General features: G+C 30.7%; 2 protein-coding genes across 2 annotated transcripts; both read left to right on the top strand.

Annotated features, from left to right (window-relative positions):
• Positions 1 to 1,109: 1,109 nt before the first annotated feature.
• Positions 1,110 to 13,287, top strand: LOC123696712. Its single transcript, XM_045643068.1, has 5 exons — positions 1,110 to 1,245; positions 5,488 to 5,707; positions 6,264 to 6,394; positions 11,845 to 11,997; positions 13,096 to 13,287. Exons 1-5 carry the CDS (start codon positions 1,188 to 1,190, stop codon positions 13,245 to 13,247), a joined length of 714 nt encoding a protein of 237 aa, XP_045499024.1. The 5' UTR covers positions 1,110 to 1,187; the 3' UTR covers positions 13,248 to 13,287.
• Positions 13,288 to 17,937: 4,650 nt separating this feature from the next.
• LOC123696713 (circadian clock-controlled protein daywake-like) lies at positions 17,938 to 21,834 on the top strand. The gene is made up of 5 exons (XM_045643069.1): positions 17,938 to 18,088; positions 18,384 to 18,603; positions 20,270 to 20,400; positions 20,957 to 21,109; positions 21,620 to 21,834. Exons 1-5 carry the CDS (start codon positions 18,031 to 18,033, stop codon positions 21,769 to 21,771), a joined length of 714 nt encoding a protein of 237 aa, XP_045499025.1. The 5' UTR covers positions 17,938 to 18,030; the 3' UTR covers positions 21,772 to 21,834.
• Positions 21,835 to 23,135: the final 1,301 nt, after the last annotated feature.

Raw genomic sequence — 23,135 nt, 5'->3', positions numbered from 1 at the left:
GGTCGTAGATTCGATTCCCACCCGGGGCAAATATTTGTGTGATAAACATAGATGTTTGCTCTGTGTCTGGGTGTTAAATTATCTATATAAGTATTTATTTAAAGATTATATATGTATGTTTATCAGCCATCTGGTTTCTATAACACAAGCGAAAGCTTAGTATGGGATCATATTGTGCCGTGTGTGAAAATTGTCCTGAAATATTTATTTATTTTATTAATAATAAAATCAGAGAGGACAATTCAAAAAGGATCTATATACATAAATTGAAACGTTTGTCAGATTATAAGCGTGATTTATTTCCTTTAACTTCATACCATTTACCATACCCATGGGAAGTTCACCTGTGTCTTTGGAAAGTGTAATGAACTTAGAAATCGTTACTGTAATGTAGAAAAGTATATTAAATTCGTAAATATTTTCTGTTTCTCTTAGTAAATCTAATCCACAAAAAATATCAGTATCTTGAGTATACAAAATATTATTATCATAGATTTTATCGAGAAATAAGTCATTATTTTTAATATTTAAAACTTATGCCAAATAAAATGTACGGAGCAAAATATAATTGCTCAAAAAACCGATTACAAGAGGATTGAAGATGATTTTTTATGAACTATTTTATGTTACTGACACTGTGTTAAATACTGTCATAATTTTAAATGACAAGATATCATAATTTTAATTTAATAATCATAGGTTCTATTCAGAAATATTATGAAGTAATAATTATTGCATTTCATTGTATCAGCCTGTTAGTTTGACTATTGAATGCAACCCATGCATTGAGAAATCAAACTGATACTAGCCACCAATCTAATTAAAATTATTTGAATTTAAACATCAATTAAAAATTATTTAATAAAAAAACACAAAAAAATTCGACAAACGCATTAATTATATATTATTGGTTATCAGACATCCCGAAGGGTATGTGAAAGAATGAAAAAAAAATAAAACACATCAATGAAAAACGTCAGATTCTAATATCTACAGCCACACATCCTGAATAGACCAATTAGCCATTCTACAAAATGTCAGTTTCTACCAATTATCTGTAATATTATATTCATAATAGACTAGTGTCACGTGGACCTAGTCTTGTTTATAAAGCCTTCTTGGTTGTTATCGAAACAAACAACATCAGGCATCGGCCGTGAACATACGTGTTAAGTAATTTATCAAAAATGATGGAAATTAAATATTTAGTGCTTCTTCTGGCGTGTTCTACTTGCACTTATGGAGGTAATTATTTTTCTTTTTATAATTGTTATCGGTTAATATATTACGGTTAATTTTGTTCATTTAAGTTTTATATATTACTAGTGGTCCGCCCCGGCTTCGCCCGTGGTACATATTTCGCAATAAAAGGTAACCTATGTCATTTTCGGGTATCAAAATATCTCCATACCAAATTTCATGCAAATTGGTTCAGTAGTTTAGGCGTGATTGAGTAACAGACAGACAGTAGTTACTTTCGCATTTATAATATTAGTATGGATTACCTATATCAAAATAATTCTGATCATTTAAAATTTTAATTGAATTTCAATCTTAGCATGTACGCGAAAAGTCCAATGCGACATAATATACTCTTACTAACATAATACACACGAAAGCTTTATAATGTTGAACAAGACGTGATAACTGCGTTAAAAACAACCGACTTCAAACTTGCACTTGCAAAATTTACAAATACCTACAGACAAAAATGCTCATAAAATAAAAACTACTGGGCCTATCCGAATAAAATTTTTATGGGACCAATTCGACACCATCCCGCATCGAACAAAAAAAGAATCACGTAAATCGGTTCAGAAACCTCGGAGTAATCGGTGTACATACATAAAAAAAAAAAAAAAAAATATACCGGCCGAATTGATAAAAATCCGAAGTCGGTTAAAAAATGCATGAATTTCATACTTAAGAATGTATGTTTGTCACTCATATGAAAATCATTGAACATATTTTTGTGATTAGGCAGTAATAATAATACTATATATTATAATGTAAAAGCTTTAAAAATTAAAACTATTGCTCGCGGGTTTATCCGCAAATAGTAGTTAAATATATTTAACTAGCGGTCCGCCCGGCTTCGTCCGTTGTACATATTATATTGTTTATAACATTCGAAGATCAAACACATATATCCTAAATTTTGAATTTTTGAAATCGGTTAGCTTTGTCCAATACTAAAGGTTCTTACTTAGAAATTCTGATCAAAACTATATAAGCGACTAATCTATAATATAAAAATGAATCCCAAAATGTGTTGGTAAGTGAGAACGGCTGAACCGATTTCGTTAATTCTCTTTTTATTATATTCCTTGAAGTACGAGGATGGTTCTTATGTAGAGAAAACGTAAATAAGTACCACGGGCGAAGCCGGGGCGGACTGCTAGTTTAAAATAAAGGAGGAAAAAGTTTATTATAATCACTATTATATTGAATAATATAATATAATTACATTAAATAAACTTATTTTTTACTAAATCATGATAAGTCAGCGTTTCTTCGAATGTTTAATTGTTGTAAAGCAGTTTTCCTACACTCTCATGCGATTACAGATCTTTTCACATATTTTATTAAAAATGATTTACAATATTAGCCACTTTTCTAAACATTATATTTTAAGAGGCTCAATTGAATAGTTCCAGATAAAGCATAGTTTAATAGCTCAATACTTTAATTACTAGAAATCCTAAAATAGCCTTTAATTTCCTAGATACACTTAACATAGCAAGAATTTTTGGATTTCATTTCCAATAAAGACAGATCAGTTGACAGACTGAGTGATTTTATCAAAAAACTACCATTCCACCCCCGGCTTCGCTCGCTTTATCTATCACCTAATAAATTATGTACTAAAACCTGCCTCTTCAATCACTCTATCTATTAAATAAACCTTCATCAAAATTCGTTGCATAGTTTTAAATTACATAAATATTCTTTCTTCACCTTCGTCGATAAATAGGCTATCTAACAACGAAATAATTTTTCAAATCGGATCAGTAGTTCCCGAGATTAGCGCGTTCAAACAAACAAACTCTTCAGCTTTGTAATATAAAGTATTGATAAGTATCTTTATCTTTATCAAAATCGTGATCGTATTATACAAATATAATAAAAGTAATGGAAATACAACATAATATAAGAAATACCGAACTAAGATTGAACAACCATAAATCCTTGATATGTACTGACTCAATGATATATGTAAACGACTTTTTAACCTTATGGAATATATTTTCATGAGGTCAGTATATTTACTTCCGATATCATAACAACGTTAAAGTATTTTGTTTACAAAGTAAACAGTTACTAGGTCATTTGGTAGCATTACTCATAAGTTTTATATGAATACTGACTGATTCACGCATCTTAATAGCTCATAAAAAGTTTTTCCCTACTTCTTGCAATATTTTCCATTAATTTGATGCTGGGCTCCTTTTCCTTTGATAAACTATTCAGATTGCATTTTTTTCCAAAATAATGATAGGCATTGTGGAAGTTTTATATTCAAAATCTATATATATAAAACTCAAAGGTGACTGATATAGTGATCTATCAACGCACAGCCCAAACCACTGGACGTATCGGGCTGAAATTTGGCATGCAGGTAGATGTTAGGACGTAGGCATTCGCTAAGAAAGGATTTCCCGAAATTCTTGCGGGAACGGGGAAAAACGGGGATGCACGTACAAAGTCGTGGGCGGTCGCTAGTCGTGAAATAATATTTCTCCATTCGATAGTTAAAAGATTATAAATTAAAACCAAAACGCAATTCTTGAATGAATGTGACAATGCTAAAATGTAAAATTAAAGAAAAACTTTCCTCGTGCTTTATGATAATTTCAATTCTACGGTAAAATTAATTATAGTAGACGATGCTATGGTAACAAGCAATCAAAGAGACAATTTGCCGGCTTCCTGTTACAAAAAAAATGTACACATTAAATCATTAAACCATACACAGTAGAACAATGCTAATAAACCAGTAATTGCAATCAATTAATTATTTCTCAGAGGGACTATTTAACGACATGCAATATTTCCTTTGAGAGGACGAAGATGAACACATGCAAACAAATTTACATTTAAACGGTCACGAAAACGTCTGGTGTTCGTTGTTCTGCCCCATTACCCCTATATCGTGCTTTTTCTCCATAAGCACCTTCCTTATGCCTAAGCAATCCGTTAAAAAACTTTGCCCAATTTTTCGAGCCGTTCTCGAGTCCTTACGCTTTATACATTTGGTGATTCATTATTATTGTATAGATTAGCAGTCTACCTTGATAAAGCTTAGTCTTGAAAAAATAGCACAGAAAAATAAATCAATGATTTGATCAAGTTCAATTACATTGTGATGACGCTAAATGATTCATTTACATAATACGATAATAATTATCAATATTATATACGAATTACAATTCGGAGAGCCATTAAATAGAGAGAGGCATGACTAACTTAATTGTTTTTTATATATGTATGTAAAACTCTATATTTCCAGTAGTAAAATTGATTCCCCAATTTTTATGCGCAATATGTATAATAACAGAACATAACAGGGGTGTGTTATCCAAATCTATCTGAATACTTTCATTTTAATATTTAAAAGTATTATATATTAATAATATTTTTTTATTAAATTACCTCAAAATTATAAGAAAGTTGGCATCCGTGCACCTCAATTTAAGAACAGGAAATTTTTATTTAAAACTTTTTTTAAAATCCAATATTTTATGCATCGTGTTGAATTTATCTAAAAGAAAAAAACAAAACATTCATTCACACAACAAAATCATTTATTCTACACATTATAAGGAAAATTATACAAAGTACTAATGCAATAAAAAGTAGAGCAATATTTTAAACAGAATTTAATTATCATTTACGCTTGCATTAAAACAGCATAAGTTCAAGTGTAAAAAAAATTGTAAATTCGATCATGATGCCGCATCGATTTTTTATATTGTTCAAAACTAAGGTTCAAAACTTTACAAATGCTTGTATTATCGATACTTAATATTATAAATATAAAAGCGTAAGTAACTCTGTCTGTCTGTGTGTTACTCAATCACGCCTAAACTATTATTATATATTATATATTTCATGAAATTTGGTATGGAGATATTTTGATACCCGAGAAAGGACATAGGCTACTTTTTATCCCGGGAAAATGATGCAATCCCGGAAGTCCCGGGAACGGGACCTATTTTTCTTTGGATGCGCGGGCGAAGCCGCGGGCGGAAACCTAGTACGCTATAAAACTTAAAACAATCGTACAACAAACTTGACACCTAAATATATGACTATATACATAGTAGTTAAATAAATGATTTAAATGCAAAGTGAATAGAATAACATTTGCATTTATCGTGCAGTATTAATTTATTTATCCCTATAATTTCTAAAAACCGTCCATAATAAACTACCGTTCTGATCCAACCTTTTGATAAATATTTACCTGTATTCTTTTGATTCCAGCCTCTTTCATAACAAAATGTAAGGGGGGTGATTCAAAATGTATGAAGGATTCTGCTCAAGCTGCCATCCCTATGTTCGCTGGTGGACTACCAGAGTACGGAGTCAAGTCCCTGGACCCCCTCCTCATCAAGAAGACTGATGCCAGCTCGCCCAACCTGAAGCTTGTTATTACAGACTATACCGTTACTGGGTTGAGGAACTGCGTAATGAAGAAAGTCAAGTAAGTAATTTTTGAAGTAATTTTCTAAAATATTGTATACTAAGGGTTAAAAATCCTCACTTACTTAATATTATACTGTAATTGTATTTAATACGAAAGTAATAATGTCTGTATGTCTGCCTTTTAAACCACTAAACAGACTTGGATGAAATTTACAAATATACTCCGAAACCTATGAACTTCGCAGGCGAAGCTACTGGCGGAGGACTGGTACAGAAATATAATTCTCAGTACAACCGGAATAGTATCTTTGAAACATAATGGTTATAAATTTTCAAATGATTTTTTATTGAATTTAAGTAAAAAGTTCAATCAGATTAGATCACGGTAGTATTCATGAGCACACATCTCAATTATTTGTTACGCATTTAAAATGCATGCATAATTAACACGGAAACGTTTTTTATTTACTCCAAGTTCTAACCTTTGTACCTATACAAAGAGGAGTTTACTTAAACATTTTTTTAAGATATGAATAATAAGGCCTTTGATATTCTAGAAGAAATTATAATATTTCTTTGAAAAACATTGACTCTGAATTATTAATAATTTCCAGATATGACAAGCCTAAGTCGAAAATGTTTTTGAAGCTTTTATGCACTGGTCAGCTTGAAGGGACCTATGAAATGAACGGACAACTGCTGATCCTCTCGATTCAAGGAAATGGACCGATCCACGTCGCACTTCGTGAGTATTTATTTTGGAAGCAGGTGGCGCTAGTGCCATACGTAACATCAGCTCTCGAGTTTTTTACAATTTAAAATTATTAAAAGTACAAAAGTTAATAAAAAAGTGTGTTCAAATTAACAAGTAATCAATAAATAAGTGCGATTAATGTTATCTTCGTCAATAACCTGCGATTTACGTGGAAATACGGAATTCAAAAAACCATCACATACAACGACCGTTACGTCAAATTTGGAACAAAGAAAGTTGGAGACAGTAACTATATTTAAACCTAATAAGTAGTAAGTAAAGTATCGGAAACAAAACGTAAGTAAAGTATCGGAAACAAAACGTAAGTAAAACACAATTATTACAGATTTTAACTTATAAAATTGACATTTAGGTGTCATTAAACAAAGAACAGCTGACCAACAATTATAATATTTAGTCACACATTAAGTACCTATGTAACGGTTTAAATATACATTGTACGACTTTATTTGAACTTATAAAATGGATAATATAACTATCAGAAAGAAAACACTCCCTAAACAAAGGTCTGAATCAAATCTACAAGAAATATTAAATGATTCTTTTTTAAGTTTATCCAGTTCAAGTTACACGGATTTATCTACAAAGACAAGTCAACATATATCTACTCCAAATACCTCAATAGTGTTCAATGAGAATCAAGAAATAAGCAAATTACAAACCGAATTAATATCCGCACAAGAATCTATCTATAACCTAACAAAACAATGTTATAATCTTAGACAAACATTACACAAAAGTGAGAAAAAAGTACAGAATTTGATAAGTATAATTTTAAATACTAAATCGGATAAAACATTAACAGGTATCTCGAATAAAACGCCTATAAAACAGACAATAATGAATATAAGTTTTAAAACACCACGGCACTCACCTTTAAAATACTACAACGAAAATATATTTATTCACAACACTTATCCTAAAATCAAGCAAAAAACATTAATTAACTTACAACAAAAACACAATTCTCATAGCTTCACTACTGATATGGGTTTGGATAAAAATACTTTAAACTATAACATAACTAAGCCACTAATATTAAATAAGGAATGTGACGGTACCGACAAAAATAAAATTACCAATTGTCAACAAACCATAACAGATGTCAGCACAAAGGTAATAAAACGTAAAATTATAATTATGGGTGATGAACGCGTTAGAAATTTGTCTATAAGTATGCTGGAAAAACGGAAAAATAAGTGGAACGACTGTTATGAAATATTTGGCTTGACAAAACCGCATGCTTCTTCAAGTGAAATTTTAAACAGCTGTGAAAGTTTGATACAATCTGTAAATAATGAAGATATATTAATATTGGGCTTAGGTTCCAATGACAAAAATCCATATATTCTAATTTCAAATTTACTAAAATTATTGGGAAAATTAAAAAATAATAAAATATTTATATTAAATGTAAAATATAACCGTTACTTGAATGAGAAATTTCTTAATACAAAAATGAAACTTTTTTTAAGAGGACATACAAATTGTACATATATTGATATTGATGAAGATTATACATTTTATAATTCCAGACTTAATTATATTGAAAATTTAACAAATAAATTAAATATGGAAATTGACAGCTTAGAATATGCAAATACATTTTTAAATCCCAAAAATATTAAAAAAAGGCTTGCTTCTGCAAAAAAATGCAATACATTCCAAAATAATCAAAACAATTCCTATCCAGTAAAAAAAGGAACTATTCCCTATTATTTTAAGAGGTCAAAAAATGTTTTACATACTCTAAAACCGAACCAGTTAAATGAGGACATACCAAATAGTAATTTAATATTGAAAAATAAAAATACTCCATCAAATTCAAAATTTTTTCGTATCTAAAACACAATTTTTGACAATTTTACATCAAAATATAGCCGGAGCTATTAATAAGTCAGAAGAACTATATTTGGCAATATCACAACTAGATAAATCACACAACATTGACGTAATATGTTTATGTGAAACGTTTATTAAAAAAGGAAATGAACAGTTACTTAAATTACCAGGATATAAATTAATATCATCATTTTCTCGTAAACAAAGAAGAGGTGGAACATGTATTTTGGTTAAGCATGACATTCCATGCACCAATCTAGACTTCATAAGGGATTATGGTTGCAATTTATTATTTGAATGTTGTGGTATAGAATTAAAGCACTTAAATACAGTGATAATTTGTATATATAGAATCCCTAGTCAAAACATAAATATTTTTATAGGAAATCTTCAGGATATATTACAAAGGATTGGATTTAAAAATAAAAAAATAATATTATGTGGAGATTGGAATATTGATATTCTTAAAAAGACTAAGTTTTCAGATGAACTCATTACTTTACTACAGAACTTTAATATTGAATGCTTAATAAAAACACCTACTAGGAAAAATGCATGCATAGACCAAATAGCAACAAATATAAAAAGAAATGTGAACACAGAAGTACTACACTTCGGTTTGTCAGACCATGAAACGGCACAGATATTAAAAGTTAGTATGACAAAGCGCAAAACAAACGTATCCTGGTTTGAGACAAAAAGAGACTACTGTAATGAGAATATTCGTAAATTTTGTGAATGTATGTCATCATTAAGCTTCTCCGAAACACATGAATTTAATAATTTAAATGAATGCTTTAATGCTTTTTATGAGTTATTCAAACTGTTTTATGATCTCTGTTTTCCTATTATTAAGATAAAGAGAAGTACAGGAAAATCTAATCTTAACTGGATAACAAAAGGATTGAAGAAATGTTGTATAAGAAAGCGACAACTTTATCTTAAAAATATATATATTAAAAAAATGTATACTCATAGTTGGAATCATTATGTGAAATATAAAAATATACTAAAAAGGTGCATTCTTAAGTCAAAACAAATTCAAAGTGAAAAATTTATTAAATTGGCAAAAAATAAGAACAAAGCTTTATGGCAAATGATATCTAATAATATTAATGACGAAACTAATATTACAGAAATTGAAGAGATTGTAGTTAATAATAAAATATACAACTCAATGAATGAAATTTGCGAACAGTTTAATAATTTTTTTATTGACATCACAAATCAAACGAAATTTAATTTTGATGTAAATGCCATAAAAAAGACTTTGACTACAGAAAGTTGCAATACTATTTTCTTAACACCTACAAACAGTATCGAAATTTGTAAAATAATAAAATCACTTAATAACACTAATTCAGTAGGAACAGATGGAATAAGTACAAAAATATTAAAATCCTGCAGTAACCATATTTGCGAACCGTTGTCTTTTCTTGTAAATTTATCGATGGAACAGGGAACTTTTCCACACGCGCTAAAAACATCAGTGATAAAACCATTATTTAAAAAAGACGATCCAAAAGATATTAAAAATTACAGACCGATAGCGTTAATACCAGTGATATCTAAAATATTTGAAAAAGTAATCTTAGAAAGAATTAGAAATTATATTGATAGAAACAAGATCTTATGTAAAGAACAGTTTGGATTTAGGAAAAATAGTTCCACTTCATTAGCATGCTTTGATATGGTGAAAGAAATAATTCAAGCCTTCATCGAAAAAAAACCCGTAAGCGCTATATTTTTAGATATGAGCAAGGCATTTGATTTTGTAGACCATGAATTACTCTTGCTTAAGTTAGATAAATATGGTATAAGAGGAATTGCCAAAGAATGGATTGCTAGTTATTTAAAGGATAGAGATCAGTATGTGGAAGTACAACAAATAGTAAATCAATCAAGAAACGTATATAGATCAGTAAAAAAAACTAATAGATCAGGTGTACCACAAGGAAGTGTGCTCGGCCCGTTTTTATTTCTCTTGTATATTAATGACCTACCGAAATCAGTGAAACACAAATCAGTTTTATTCGCAGACGACACTACCCTAATTGTTAAATGTACTGAAAAGGAAACGTACGAGAGAGATATAAATGAAGCAGTTAAAAATATTGTAAAATGGTTAGAAGACAACAATCTTAAAATTAACTTATTAAAAACAAAAATAATTCAATTTTATACTAAGAATTGCTCCAAAATAAACCTAAATATAAAGTGTGATAACCAAGTAATAGAACAAGTAGATCATCATAAATTCTTGGGTGTTTTGTTGGATGAAGGTCTAAAATGGAACAAACACATTGATTACGTTTGTGACAGAATTAATCGTTTCGTTTACGTATTACGGCGTCTAAGAGATACTGTTTCTATGAATGCAGCAATAAATGCTTATCATGCCTACGTTTCCTCTGTACTTTCATATGGAATCATTCTTTGGGGACAATCTTGTGATGTGCGGAAGGTATTTGTCTCACAAAAAAAATGTATCAGAGCTCTGTGCGGTTTGAACCAAAGAGACAGTTGTAGACCTCTGTTTAGTAAATTACGGATCCTTACTTTAACTTGCATGTACATAAGAGAAGTATGTTTATTTGTAAAATATCACCCGGAATACTTTAAGAAGAAAGGAGAAGTAAATTCGCATATGTTGACAAGATACCAAAACAAATTACATTTCCCAACGTGTAGAATCAACAAAGCTAAAAACAGTGTAACATTTATGGCTATTAAAATATATAATAAAATACCGGACAATTTCAAGGAACTACCAGTAAATCTTTTCAAAAATAAACTGACGAACTGGTTAATGGTAAAACAATTTTATGACATTGAAGAATTTATGACTTTGAAGTAGTGTAAACTGAATTGTGTGTGATAAGTGAAGTGTGTAGTGATATAATCGTGTAAATCGTAGTGCGTTCGCGTAATTGTGAAAATTGAATTGTGTGTACATTTAAATAATTAAACTAATCAACTTTCTTTTTTAATATTTGCACACCCAATAAATGGGTAGAATGTATTAGCCACATAATATTGTAATGAAAACATCTATAATTTGTAACTACATTCTTGCAAATAAATATAATTTGAATTTGAATTTGAATTTGAATTTGAATTTATTACCTGTAATACGAAAGGTTACGACTTTTTTACATATTTTAAAGAATGTTATAATAGAATTGAATTTTGATTCTAACTGCCTAAAGAAGGTAATGACTAGACATACAATAGCACAAACAGGCAGTCCTTGCTATAATTACAATGTGTACCTAGTAATGTTTTATAGAAATTGTTTCCTCAAATGACTCCAAAAAAAGTTTTCTACAAATTGAGAAACTGCGTCGTCGCAATCTTCGATTTTTGGATATCGTATGGATATGGACCCGTGAGCTTGACATTCAAAAATATTTTAACATTAGTTAATTATAAGTTAAAAATGGATTAATTCATCAAAATATAAGAGTTCATTTCAAAACAGATATTTTCATAAAATTGAAGGAAAGTAACTTGCAAATAGGATAACTTTAAACGTGTTATAAACCTTATGTTTAATATTATTATCACAACAATTTCAGGTAAAGCTGAGATAAGTGTGGAACTTGATATGGCTGAAATCGAGAAAAACGGAGCCATGCACTGGGACATCAAGAACTGGAAACACAGCTATGAACTAAAGGACCGATCTGATGTCGTGTTTGATAACCTTCTCAGTGGAAGTGATGTACTCGGTAAGTCTATAATAATTTTGTTCCTCATCCTTCCCAATTCTTTTATTATTCCTACCCATTTAGAATTTAAAACTCATTTGGAGAGGTTCTACTTCTGCAAATGTTTTGCTTCTTTTAATTCTCCTAATCATTCCTTCCTTCATTCCTAACCCTTTAAAAGTAGCGATAGCGAGCTTACCTTCAGATGATCTTATCACTCGGTTATCTGGTCTACCATAAAAATCTTAAATAGGAGTTATAAATAATATGTCTATAGAAAAAGTATAATTTTGCAGATTTGCCTGTTCATAAAAATTGGCAAAATTAGACGGAGCTTATTTGCATGCAATTGAAATATTTGTAGGCGATTAAGTTTAAAAGAAACAGAAACACATCCTACTAATATTATAAATGCGAAAGTTTGTATGGATGTATGGATGTATGGATGTTTGTTACTCTTTCACGTAAAAACTACTGAACCGATTACAATGAAATTTAGCACACATATAGAGGGTAACTTGGATTAACACATAGGATAGTTTTTATCCCGGAAATCCCACGAGAACGGGAACTATGCGGGTTTTCCTTTGCAAACGCGGGCGAAGCCGCGGGCGGAAATCTAGTATCCAATATATTTTATAGTCTCATTTATTTAATGTTATTTTATCTATCAATTAATACTTGATATTATTTTTAAAAATATATCGTTCTAAGCAGGGCTCTAAAAACTTTACTGAACAATATGAAAACGCGATTTTTTTAACTGGTACTTTTTATTCATTGAGATGAATTTGCAGCAGTCTTAAACGGGTTGTAATACGACCTTTTGTATAAGCATACTACCTCTGTAAAGTGAAGTCCCGTGTCCCCGTAGTGGGGTAAGGGGCAGATGCATACATCTGTTTCACTGACCGATTTTCTTTAGGGACAAGTAGGTGATCAACCTTCTGTGTCCTGCCAGACCGAGACATTTTTGTTTCTTCGTCTACACCGGGAATCGAACCCAGGACCCCTCGGTTCGACGCTCACACGTCAACCACTGTACCAAGGAGGCGGTCAAGCATACTTTACCTAAGCATACTATAACAAACAATAAACCAAATTGTTTTCCCATTCCAGCGCAAGCAGCCAACGACGTTATCAAAGAAAGTGGAAACGAAATTATCCTCGAAGTCGGATCTCCAGTCATTAGAGATGTCGTCAAAGCTGTGGTTGAGAATATCAACGAATTCTTCCACCATGTACCCCTTAGTGAACTGACCTTGGACTAAATTAAATTATTGGATAGCTATTAAACTAAATTAATTGGTACATATTCTTTTATTTCAATGTTACGTCTCATTCCAATATTTTAGATATCCATAGATAGATATTAATAATTATAATATTATAGTTTCTGTGTGTTTAATATTGTTTTGTCATAAAAAGTGAAAATTCGAACCTAAGCATATTTATTTAATTGGCTATTTACAAATTAAACACTTAAAGCAATCATAACCCCACGCTGAAAGAAGATTTTACTAGGAATATACATATATACATAACTATAATATTATAAAGCTGAAAAGTTTGTTTGTTTAAACACTCTTATCTCAGGAACTAATGGTCTACCGTCTAGGGGACTAATTGGAAAAAATTCTTTCGGTGTTAGATAGCCCATTTACGGAGGAAGACTATATATCATTACGCTAAGACACAGGAGCAGAGCCACATTGGTAAAACCGCGAAGCGCAGCTAGTGTCAAATGAAAATATTTCCTCTGAAGAAATTTCCAAATCCATATACAAAAAGTTGATTCTGGTACACTAGGCACTGTTTTGGTTACTCAGCTTGTGCAGTAGTTGAATATTATAACACAACTACTAACACAAATTAAATGTTCAATGCGTCATGGCTTTGCTTCATTGCTTCAAATCGTCGTCGAAAAGAATAGCAGCCATGACACGGACTTCACTATGCAGTCTTTCAATAATTTTTTGAAGTTTCAACGAATAGTTAATGAGTGTTTTCTACAGTATAACAGCCATCGAATTTCACGTTGTGGCTCTTTTACTACACGATTCGTTGTAATCTATTTTACCGAATGAGCGTTTTTGATCATCATATTAAAAAAATTAACATAAGTATTGATTAAGTTTATTGCTAGAGTCTTAATAATATCTGCCTTAAAAAATATGTTTTTGCAAAACTATGTAAATTTTGGTAGTTAGTACGAAAAACTTTTAATGTAAGTTCCTTCGCAAACTGAAAATTTTACTTGATAACTGGCTACAGGGACTTTCTTACGCAGAGACTGAGACCTTTTTAGACTCATTTATCTAATTCGTTCAAATTAAGATTTCAGATGTTTACCACACGCACTCAAACTCACTCACACTTACTCGCACTACACACTCACTCACTCGTCACAATCACTCACACGTCAGCCGGGTAGATTTTTGCATGTTTTATTTAAGTTTTTTTTTTGTATCATTTTATTTTATATTTTTTGCTAATGTAACTAAAGTAATTTAATTTTTGAGCTACATAGTTTCTTTCTTTGGCTTAATAATTATAATGTTCTATTCATCCAAGCGGTGGAGACCTGGTGACCTGTATTACAGGTTTACACCTACCACGGGCACCAGCTTTCCACACCTTGTATATGTTGCCTGTATATATAATATTATGTATTGTAAAAGGAAGAAATAAATGAATTATGAATTCTAAAAATCCTTAAAAAATAATAGAAATAAAATACAACTATATCTTTACAATCTTTAGTTAGTTAGTAGTTAATTGTTATCTGTATACCACTAAGTAAACAGATAACAATTAAGGTAGGTAGATATACAGTAGTATAATAAACAAAATTATGCGATTATAAAAAATATTATTTTAATATGAAAATGGAAAAATGTTAGCAGTTCCAAGTATGTACTTTATTTATAAAAACTTTTAACCGCATAATAATTTGAATCTTATACACAAAAAACATTATTTTATAACTATGTATAATATTTTATTAAAACCGGTTCATAAGGCCAATTAGTTTCCATTGTAAAACATTTTCTGAATTTTATGGGAAATAGACAAAAATAATAGGACCGAAGAATCTGAATGACTTATACGGATTTCTTAATAAGAAAAAAAAATATTGTTGTTAAAATGATAACATGTGCTTATTTTCAAAGTTTATATTATGGAATGATCCACGGAAAGACGTTGAGTAAAGGGCCCCCTAGTGTACTAGGGGAGAATTGGGATTTTTCGATATTAGACCACATCTCAGCTTAACATCAGGCGAGATTGTGGTCAAGCTCTTCCCTATCGTCAATAAAAAAAAAATTGGGATGTATCTTATATGGAATTTTCATACTATATAACTCCCTATACGATGATTGCACATTATCTTAGCTTGTTTCAGATTGAATTTATTTCATCTAGAATAAAAAATACTATATTCAACATAAATTATACGTAATATATAGCAAACTTACATTTAACTTTTAGTTTTTGTAAGCTTTGTTCTATTTAATCTAATCAAAATCAAAACAGAAAGATTCACAGAGGAAAGCTTTACGAACAAACATATAAAAAACCAGGTATATAATATCTTTGGAACTACTATATAAACATTAAACAATTTTCCTTTAAAGCTTTGTCTTAGAACGTTATGTTACCGACAATTGCCTAATTTTTGTATGCTTTGTTTTATTTAATCTAATCAAAATCAAAATAAACAGGAACATACATAGAGGAAAACTTTACGAACAAACATATAAAAAACAATCATTTTATATCTATGTAAACACTATAAACATTAAACAATTTTCCTCTAAAGCTTTGTCTTAGAACGTTATGTTACCGGCGAATGCCTAGGTAATTTTATTCATACAATTATTATTAAAAACCGATCTTATAAATTTTTAACAAAAGATGACAACTTATGACTTTTTTTATGAGTGACTAGCAGTCCGCCCCGGATACGCCCGTGGTACATGTTTACGGAACCATCGTCGTGCTTCGAGGTATATTATAAAAAGAGAATTAACGAAATCGGTTCAGCCGTTCTCGAGGTATGCGCGCTTACCCAACACATTTTCCGATTCATTTTTGTATTATAAATAGTTAAATCTAATGCACGATCAAACCCAATAGATACTAAACTTCGACATTATACATTGAGACACTAATTGATATAGATACTAATTTGTTATAGTAAGTGCATTATTTTATTTACGTGAATAACATGTCAAAACAAATACAAAATCTATCCACAAAATTACAATAAATTGCATACATTTTTTTCATACCTTACAAAATTAATTGGGCAATATTTCAAACAAGCTAAAAGACGCTTATTTTATCATCTCGCTGACCTTTGTGTTAGAATCTCCTTTGACTGTCCTTACTGTGGTCCTTATAACAACATTGATGTATTTACAAGCTATTTTGAATACACTATATTTAATTTTATGTACTTAATTTTAGTATTTTTAATTGCGCCACGGCTAATCCTTGAAATTAATGCCATCAATCTCATAGACAAACAGAGAAAAATTGCAATTTTAATTTGAGCGATTTAGTTCTGTATTGATTAATTGTTACCCCAAGAATAGGCATTTACCTTCCTTGTATAAATATTTACGATTAGTTACAGTTTTAATATAGGTAATACTCGTATGTATAGATATATTTCACTAAAACTTTGCTTAGCGATCATACATTTTTTGTCCTTGTGTCTAATGAAAAGGTTTCGATACATAATACATTATTATATTGTAAACAAAAAAAACGGTAAGTTTTTTGGGCGGCAAAATTATAATATCGGGGTCAATGTATCGTGAATCAAGGGTATAGACTATAGAGAATTATAAGAGGTATTGATTATATAAATTATTCATTTTTCTTTTGTTTTATTTCTCGATGAATAATAATTGCTACAAATTTAAAGGAAAGGAAAAATAATACATTAAATTGCATTTATACGTGCTTTTCCTGATAGATAGAATATGATTTTCCTCAACATTTTTATAATACCTAACAAATAAAATTAATAAGGTATTTTTTTATTTACCGGGTTAAGTTTCTCTCGTTTTAGGGTTACGTAGCGAAAGGTAAAAAATCTAAATTTAGTATATTTTTTTTATTGTGAATAGATAGGGAAGCGCTTGACCACAATCTCGCCTGATGATGATTCCAAATGATATTGATTTATGTTATTTAAGTTCATATAAAATACGATAGAGGGAAGTTATTATTAGAATAAAACAAAATGTATTTTAAAATATTACTAATACCATAATAATACGACCAAAAGGGATCATTAAAAAAAAATTAACTTATTTATACGGAATGTATAATATGTGTGTCTATATTCATCTGATGTGTATAATCATGTGATGAAGAAGTATTTTGAATTAATATATTTTGTGATAATCTATACTAATATTATAAAGCTGAAGAGTTTGTTTGTTTGTTTGAACGCGCTAATCTCGGGAACTACTGGTCCGATTTGAAAAATTATTTTGGTGTTAGATAGCTCATTTATCGAAGAAGGTTATAGGCAGGTTATCATCACGCTACAACCAACATGTGTGGAGCCACGGGGGTGAAACCGCGCGGAGCAGTTAGTATTTTATAATTTTATTTGACATGTTCTCGACTTGCGGTCATTTGCGTTCAAAACACGAGTTAAACAAAAAACTTTAGGTGATATCATTAAAATTTTAATATACTTTTGAACCGGTCTTGATCCACATAAAACAAGCTTTACCAAAACATTTTACCATTACATAATAAGAAAATAGTTATGATGTATTACAATGTCGATCCTTTACGAGTAGGTATACAGGTCGAAATCAGTTTTTTAAATATGAATAAATTAGCAGTTTTTTTATAGTTAACTATATTATAATAATTATATTTATAAGCAAAAGGATACGTCATCGTGCCTTTAGTTTTTTACCTACGCGTTCGTCCATTTATATGAGGGAATTTTTCAAAACGCCTAACAGATAAGAGTCTCACCTGGTGCATATCACTTGTCTGAAAAACAGCAAATAACTCAAAATGCAGTCGTATTTACTTTTGTTATTAGTGTCTTTGTGTTGTGTGTGTGCTGACCCTGGTAAGTGGTTTTTGTGCTTTTTATTTAATAATAAAATATTTAATATGATGTTTGGATAGATTATTAGACATAAATTATTGTAATCTTTTGTTATTGGTTTGTTCACAAAAATAAAACAATTATCCTAATTTTGATAATATGATTGTCGTTTCTATTAAATTTAATAGCTAGGGGATAAATTGTAAATTATGTCATGATGCTTCAAAGGTGCTTTTAGAAGAAGTGTGATTGAATAAATAAATGTTTGAGAATAAGTTGAATTATGTTAGAAAAATAAAATCCCTTTTATCTACAGTTCCCGTGGTATCAAAATGCAATGCGTCTGATGGGAAATGCTTGAAGTCAGTCACTCAAGAAGCAATAGGAAAATTCGCAGGAGGCCTTCCAGATATCGGCATCGAGCCTTTGGACCCTGTTGTTCTGGATAAAGTGGACGCCAGCTCGCCCAACCTGAAACTAATACTAACTGATATTAAAGTTGAGGGCTTGAAGGATTGTATTGCTAAGAAAATTGAGTACGTATATTTTTATGTTTATAATACACTAGCTTCCGCCCACGACTTTGTACGTGCATCCCCGTTTTTCCCCGTTCCCGCAAGAATTTCGGGAAATCCTTTCTTAGCGGACTATGTCCTAACATCTACCTGCATGCAAAATTTCAGCCCGATACGTCCAGTGGTTTGGGCTGTGCGTTGATAGATCACTATATCAGTCACCTTTGAGTTTTATATATATAGATATATTTTATTATATGTACCTAGTGAACACACATGCTGAACAAAAAACTACTTCCATAACAACATGACCAAAATTGTTGAGATTTTGAATATTTAAATGATGAAGATGTAAATAGAGACCTTTTGATTTTCAAATTGACACATGCATTATAGATTTATTTTGAGTAAAATTTATTGTCATTGATAAAATTATTATTCATTTTATAATTCAAAACTAGTTTATTCATTTAATTCGATTCTAAAAGTAGGTGGAATGGAAATTTTTTTGTTTGTCTTTCTTTCACGTCGTAACAGGGAAAGTTGTTTAAGTTTTGATTTTATTTTGTGGAGATAATAAGGAGGCCGGATGGCGACCGAGGAAACGGCAGCCCACGTCATCATGGAATGTAAGGGGGTTGCGGAGTACAGGGCATGACACCTGGGGTCTCCCGGGTCCCTCCCCGAAGCCATTGGCAGCCCTCACAAGCTGCTTGGCTTCATGGAGGAGCTCGGGTGGTTTCAGTTTTAGCTGGTTTCCCCCACCTCCCTCTCTCACGCAAAATAGGCGCGTCGAGTTGCAGAGAAATGCCCGTATTATTATTAAGGAGGCCGTGTCATGGACTACCTTTTACCGTAACGAAAAATCTCTTTCACATGTGAATTTCCTTTGATTACGCGGACGAAGCCTCGGGCGGAGAGTTAGTATGTTAAATTATTTTTATATTCTAAAGGAATAGATATTCTTTCCCTTACATATACAAATGAAGGTAGCCTTTACCGTATCGCTAAAACTTGTTTTAATGATGATTGCATATAACTTTATTTGTATTTCGTCTTCATTTTTGTTATTGCTTACGTAAAAACTAACGTAAAAACAAATGCACGAATGATTTTGAAAGCAAATATTTGCAGCAGTTCATTTACTAAGCATATAATATAACATTATACCTATCTATTATTGACGTATTTCTTAATATTTCTAAAATAATTGCTGAGGATTTTAAATACGCACGTTACTCTATGTTTATGCAGAAAATAAATACAACAATTTAGGTGTAATTAGGTACTTATTATACATTGTGATTGACAAGAATATAAATATAACAGTTATTATGTTATTACAATAAATTTGTACCAATTACATACAGCGTGTTAAAATTAAAATTAAATTATTTCAATTAAGATCAATTTAAATATTAATTATAATAATATGACGAGAAAAATAATTAAGTAGAAGGAAAATATCAGTTTAATAATTTTTCTATTATATTACCTTCGCCTGATTGATTGATTGTTCTAACTAGAACATATATATTTTTAATTTTACTTACAAACAGTTCAAATGGAAACTTTCCATTTAACGTAGGATCTATGTAGGAACTATTGTACATTTAATATCATAATTAACACATAGAGCAAATTGTATTTAATGAATCTCTTTAAATTAACTTTTTCTTACTTTCAGGCGTGATGTAGAACATAAGAAACTGATGGTCACATTGCAATGCTCGATAGATTTGAATGGACACTACGATATGAATGGGAATCTCTTGTTCCTTCCTATTGAAGGCAACGGCAAACTTACTGTGAAACTGGGTAAGTATATTATTGGATTAGAGTTTTTTTTTTTTTAAATCCTAGCTGATATAATCAATGCAAAAATGTATTTGTTTGTCTGTCTTTGCAATGCAATATTTCATTATACGGTTTTATTTTATACTAGCTTTCCACCCGCGGCATCGCCCGCGCAGTCAAAGAAAAACCCGCATAGTTCCCTTTCCCGTGGGATTTCCGGGATAAACCTATCCTATGTCCTTTCTCGGGTATCAGAATATCTCTATACCCAATTTCATGCAAATTGTTTCAGTAGTTAAGGCGTGATTGAGTAACAGACAGACAGACAGACAGAGTTACTTTCGCATTTATAATATTAGTATGGATTGTAGAGCATAATTTATTTATTTTATAGCAAAGCTCACCGCTGTAAAATATTACAAAGCTAGTCATTAATCAAAAAAAATACTTTTCTAATTTTATATTGTGAAATAAATATTTGCCACTCAAAATCAAGATGAAAAATAAGGTCGGAATACATCGATGTATTAACTTTAGCCTGATTTTTTATTAAATTAAGATCTTATTGTTTCTTCAGATAAGGCGATATTCAAGGTGGAAGGTGAGTTGTCAGACATCACCAAGGACGGCAAAGTCTACTGGAATATCAAGACCTGGGACCACGCATACAAACTTCAAGAGAAATCCTCTGTGGTTTTTGAAAATCTGTTCAATGGAAACGCAGCTTTGTGTAAGTAATAAAAATAATTTTAAGCTATTGCATAGCTTCTATCGCGGGCCTTGAGCGCGGGGACCGAATCCAGAAATTGCGTAACGAAAAACCTCACGCTCCCCACTCCGACAAGCAATTAAATAGAAAAGTAGAAAAAAACAAATTTTGATAATAATTCATAAAGCGTTTCATAGGAAGAACAACAAAACGCATTCTTATATTCCTAACTAGAATAAAGCCCAATAAGAAAACAAAACCCATAGTTATCAGAGCCCTTATCAGCGTGTTTTCTAACACCAGCTTATCAGATACTTAACTTAACATAATTATAATAACTTAACATATCCATTATTATTGACACTCTATATAACTAAGAAAACTAATCAACTACAACAACGAGTGCTCTAACACTAGCCTATTTGTTCATACATTTTCCACAATTTTGACCTTAAAAAACTCAACATAGAATACCGTATACTCTAGGTGTAAGACTTAAAACTAATCATATTATCTATTCTTTTTTTTCAGCACAAGCAGCAGAACAAGTGATCAAAGACAATGGTAACGAAATTATCGACGAAGTTGGTAAGCCTGTGATCAAGGCAATCCTCACCAAGGTCGTTGATGCTGTGCAGCAATTCTTCCACTCTGTACCCAAAGAACATTTGGCTGATGAATAAACTGACTGTTAAAATGATGTTTTAGCCATGATGAGAAATTGATTAAAGTGCTCTCTTTTCGAATTTACGTTTCATTTATTTTTATTGTATTTAAGATAGCAAACGATATTTTTTTTATTATAATGTAAACGTAATAAATGATTGTTCGCTTCTAAATTTTAAACTATCATAAATCGATAAGTAATTACGTACAAATGGTAAATTGAAGTATTAAGTTCATCTGTAACATACTGATATATTTGACTCTTGATACATGTACCTAAGTCTTGAGCACGAACCCGACAATCTCTATAACTACGCCATTTGTAAATAGCAACGACTTGACTTTTCCTTATTGTTCAAAACAAACACGTTAATTAAATTTGCAGTCTCCGACATCAACTTTATAATATATTATATATTATGTAGTCCACAGTAAACAGATGCATATATTTACCGCCTCAACACAGACACGATCTATCTATTCTTAAATCATACAAATCACGATGATTTATCGTTCATTTCAATTCTCACATTTGATATCTACGAGCGCAGTAAATAACATTAGCACATGAAACTGTCAGCGATGTAAAACGCGCGTTGGCATCATGTAGGCCCATAAAAGAACAATTATTTCGGTTCTTCACACGGAGACGAGCGTAAATGTGTCAACGAGAACTGAATATTCCAACCATATGGCAATAGGCGTTGAGATTTCATTTGGATTTAACATGTCTGTATTTTAACAGATTTTTTATGACATATTCTTAAAAATTATGATTCCATATTCCACTCGTTTTGACTATCAGAGCAATAATTACAAGATAAGTTTGTTTTACAAATTTTAACAAATAAGCAATGATTAATTATAGTTATCATGAAAAAACCTTATTTGATACTAAATTTACTACTGCTATGTAAGTATGTAGTAAACATTACCTACTAAAAGCATTAAATAAAAACTAACGAAGAACTGGAACCCTACTACATATTATAACAATCGTGAAAAACACTTGTCTATTTTGACAAATAGACAATTAGAGATTTAATCTCCAGCACACGATACGAGAAGTAATAAAGCCGATGACTCGGCGAATTCTGCGGTCATCTTATCTGAATCTCTGCTCCCTTGCATCTTTGGAATTCCTTTAAATTCTTACTATGCACTTTTGGCTGTTTGTTAAGCGAAGAAAAAATGGGGCAAGTATTTAGTGAAATTAATTTGATAGACTCGTTATTAAAACGGTATTAATGACATAAATCATATAATTAAAGTACAGTGCAGTAAATACTTGTACAAACAAAGAAAAAAAGAGCAGTAAAAAAGTCAAAATGTAATAAAAAATTACATTCATCATTGTATTAATGCAACATCTATATTTACA

This window comes from Colias croceus, chromosome 13 (assembly GCF_905220415.1).
Source record: "Colias croceus chromosome 13, ilColCroc2.1".
NCBI lineage: Eukaryota > Metazoa > Arthropoda > Insecta > Lepidoptera > Pieridae > Colias > Colias croceus.
The sequence above is the reverse complement of the archived record's forward strand: the minus strand, read 5'-3'. Positions and strand labels throughout refer to the sequence as shown.

Bases quoted from the DNA above. Each gene is read 5' to 3' on its own strand.
- LOC123696712 (XM_045643068.1), top strand. From the start codon at position 1,188: ATGATGGAAATTAAATATTTAGTGCTTCTTCTGGCGTGTTCTACTTGC. The intron at 1,246-5,487 runs GTAATTATTTTT...TTTTGATTCCAG, and splicing joins TTCTACTTGCACTTATGGAG to CCTCTTTCATAACAAAATGT. The intron at 5,708-6,263 runs GTAAGTAATTTT...AATAATTTCCAG, and splicing joins TGCGTAATGAAGAAAGTCAA to ATATGACAAGCCTAAGTCGA.
- LOC123696713 (XM_045643069.1), top strand. From the start codon at position 18,031: ATGCAGTCGTATTTACTTTTGTTATTAGTGTCTTTGTGTTGTGTGTGT. The intron at 18,604-20,269 runs GTACGTATATTT...TCTTACTTTCAG, and splicing joins TGTATTGCTAAGAAAATTGA to GCGTGATGTAGAACATAAGA. The intron at 21,110-21,619 runs GTAAGTAATAAA...CTTTTTTTTCAG, and splicing joins CAATGGAAACGCAGCTTTGT to CACAAGCAGCAGAACAAGTG.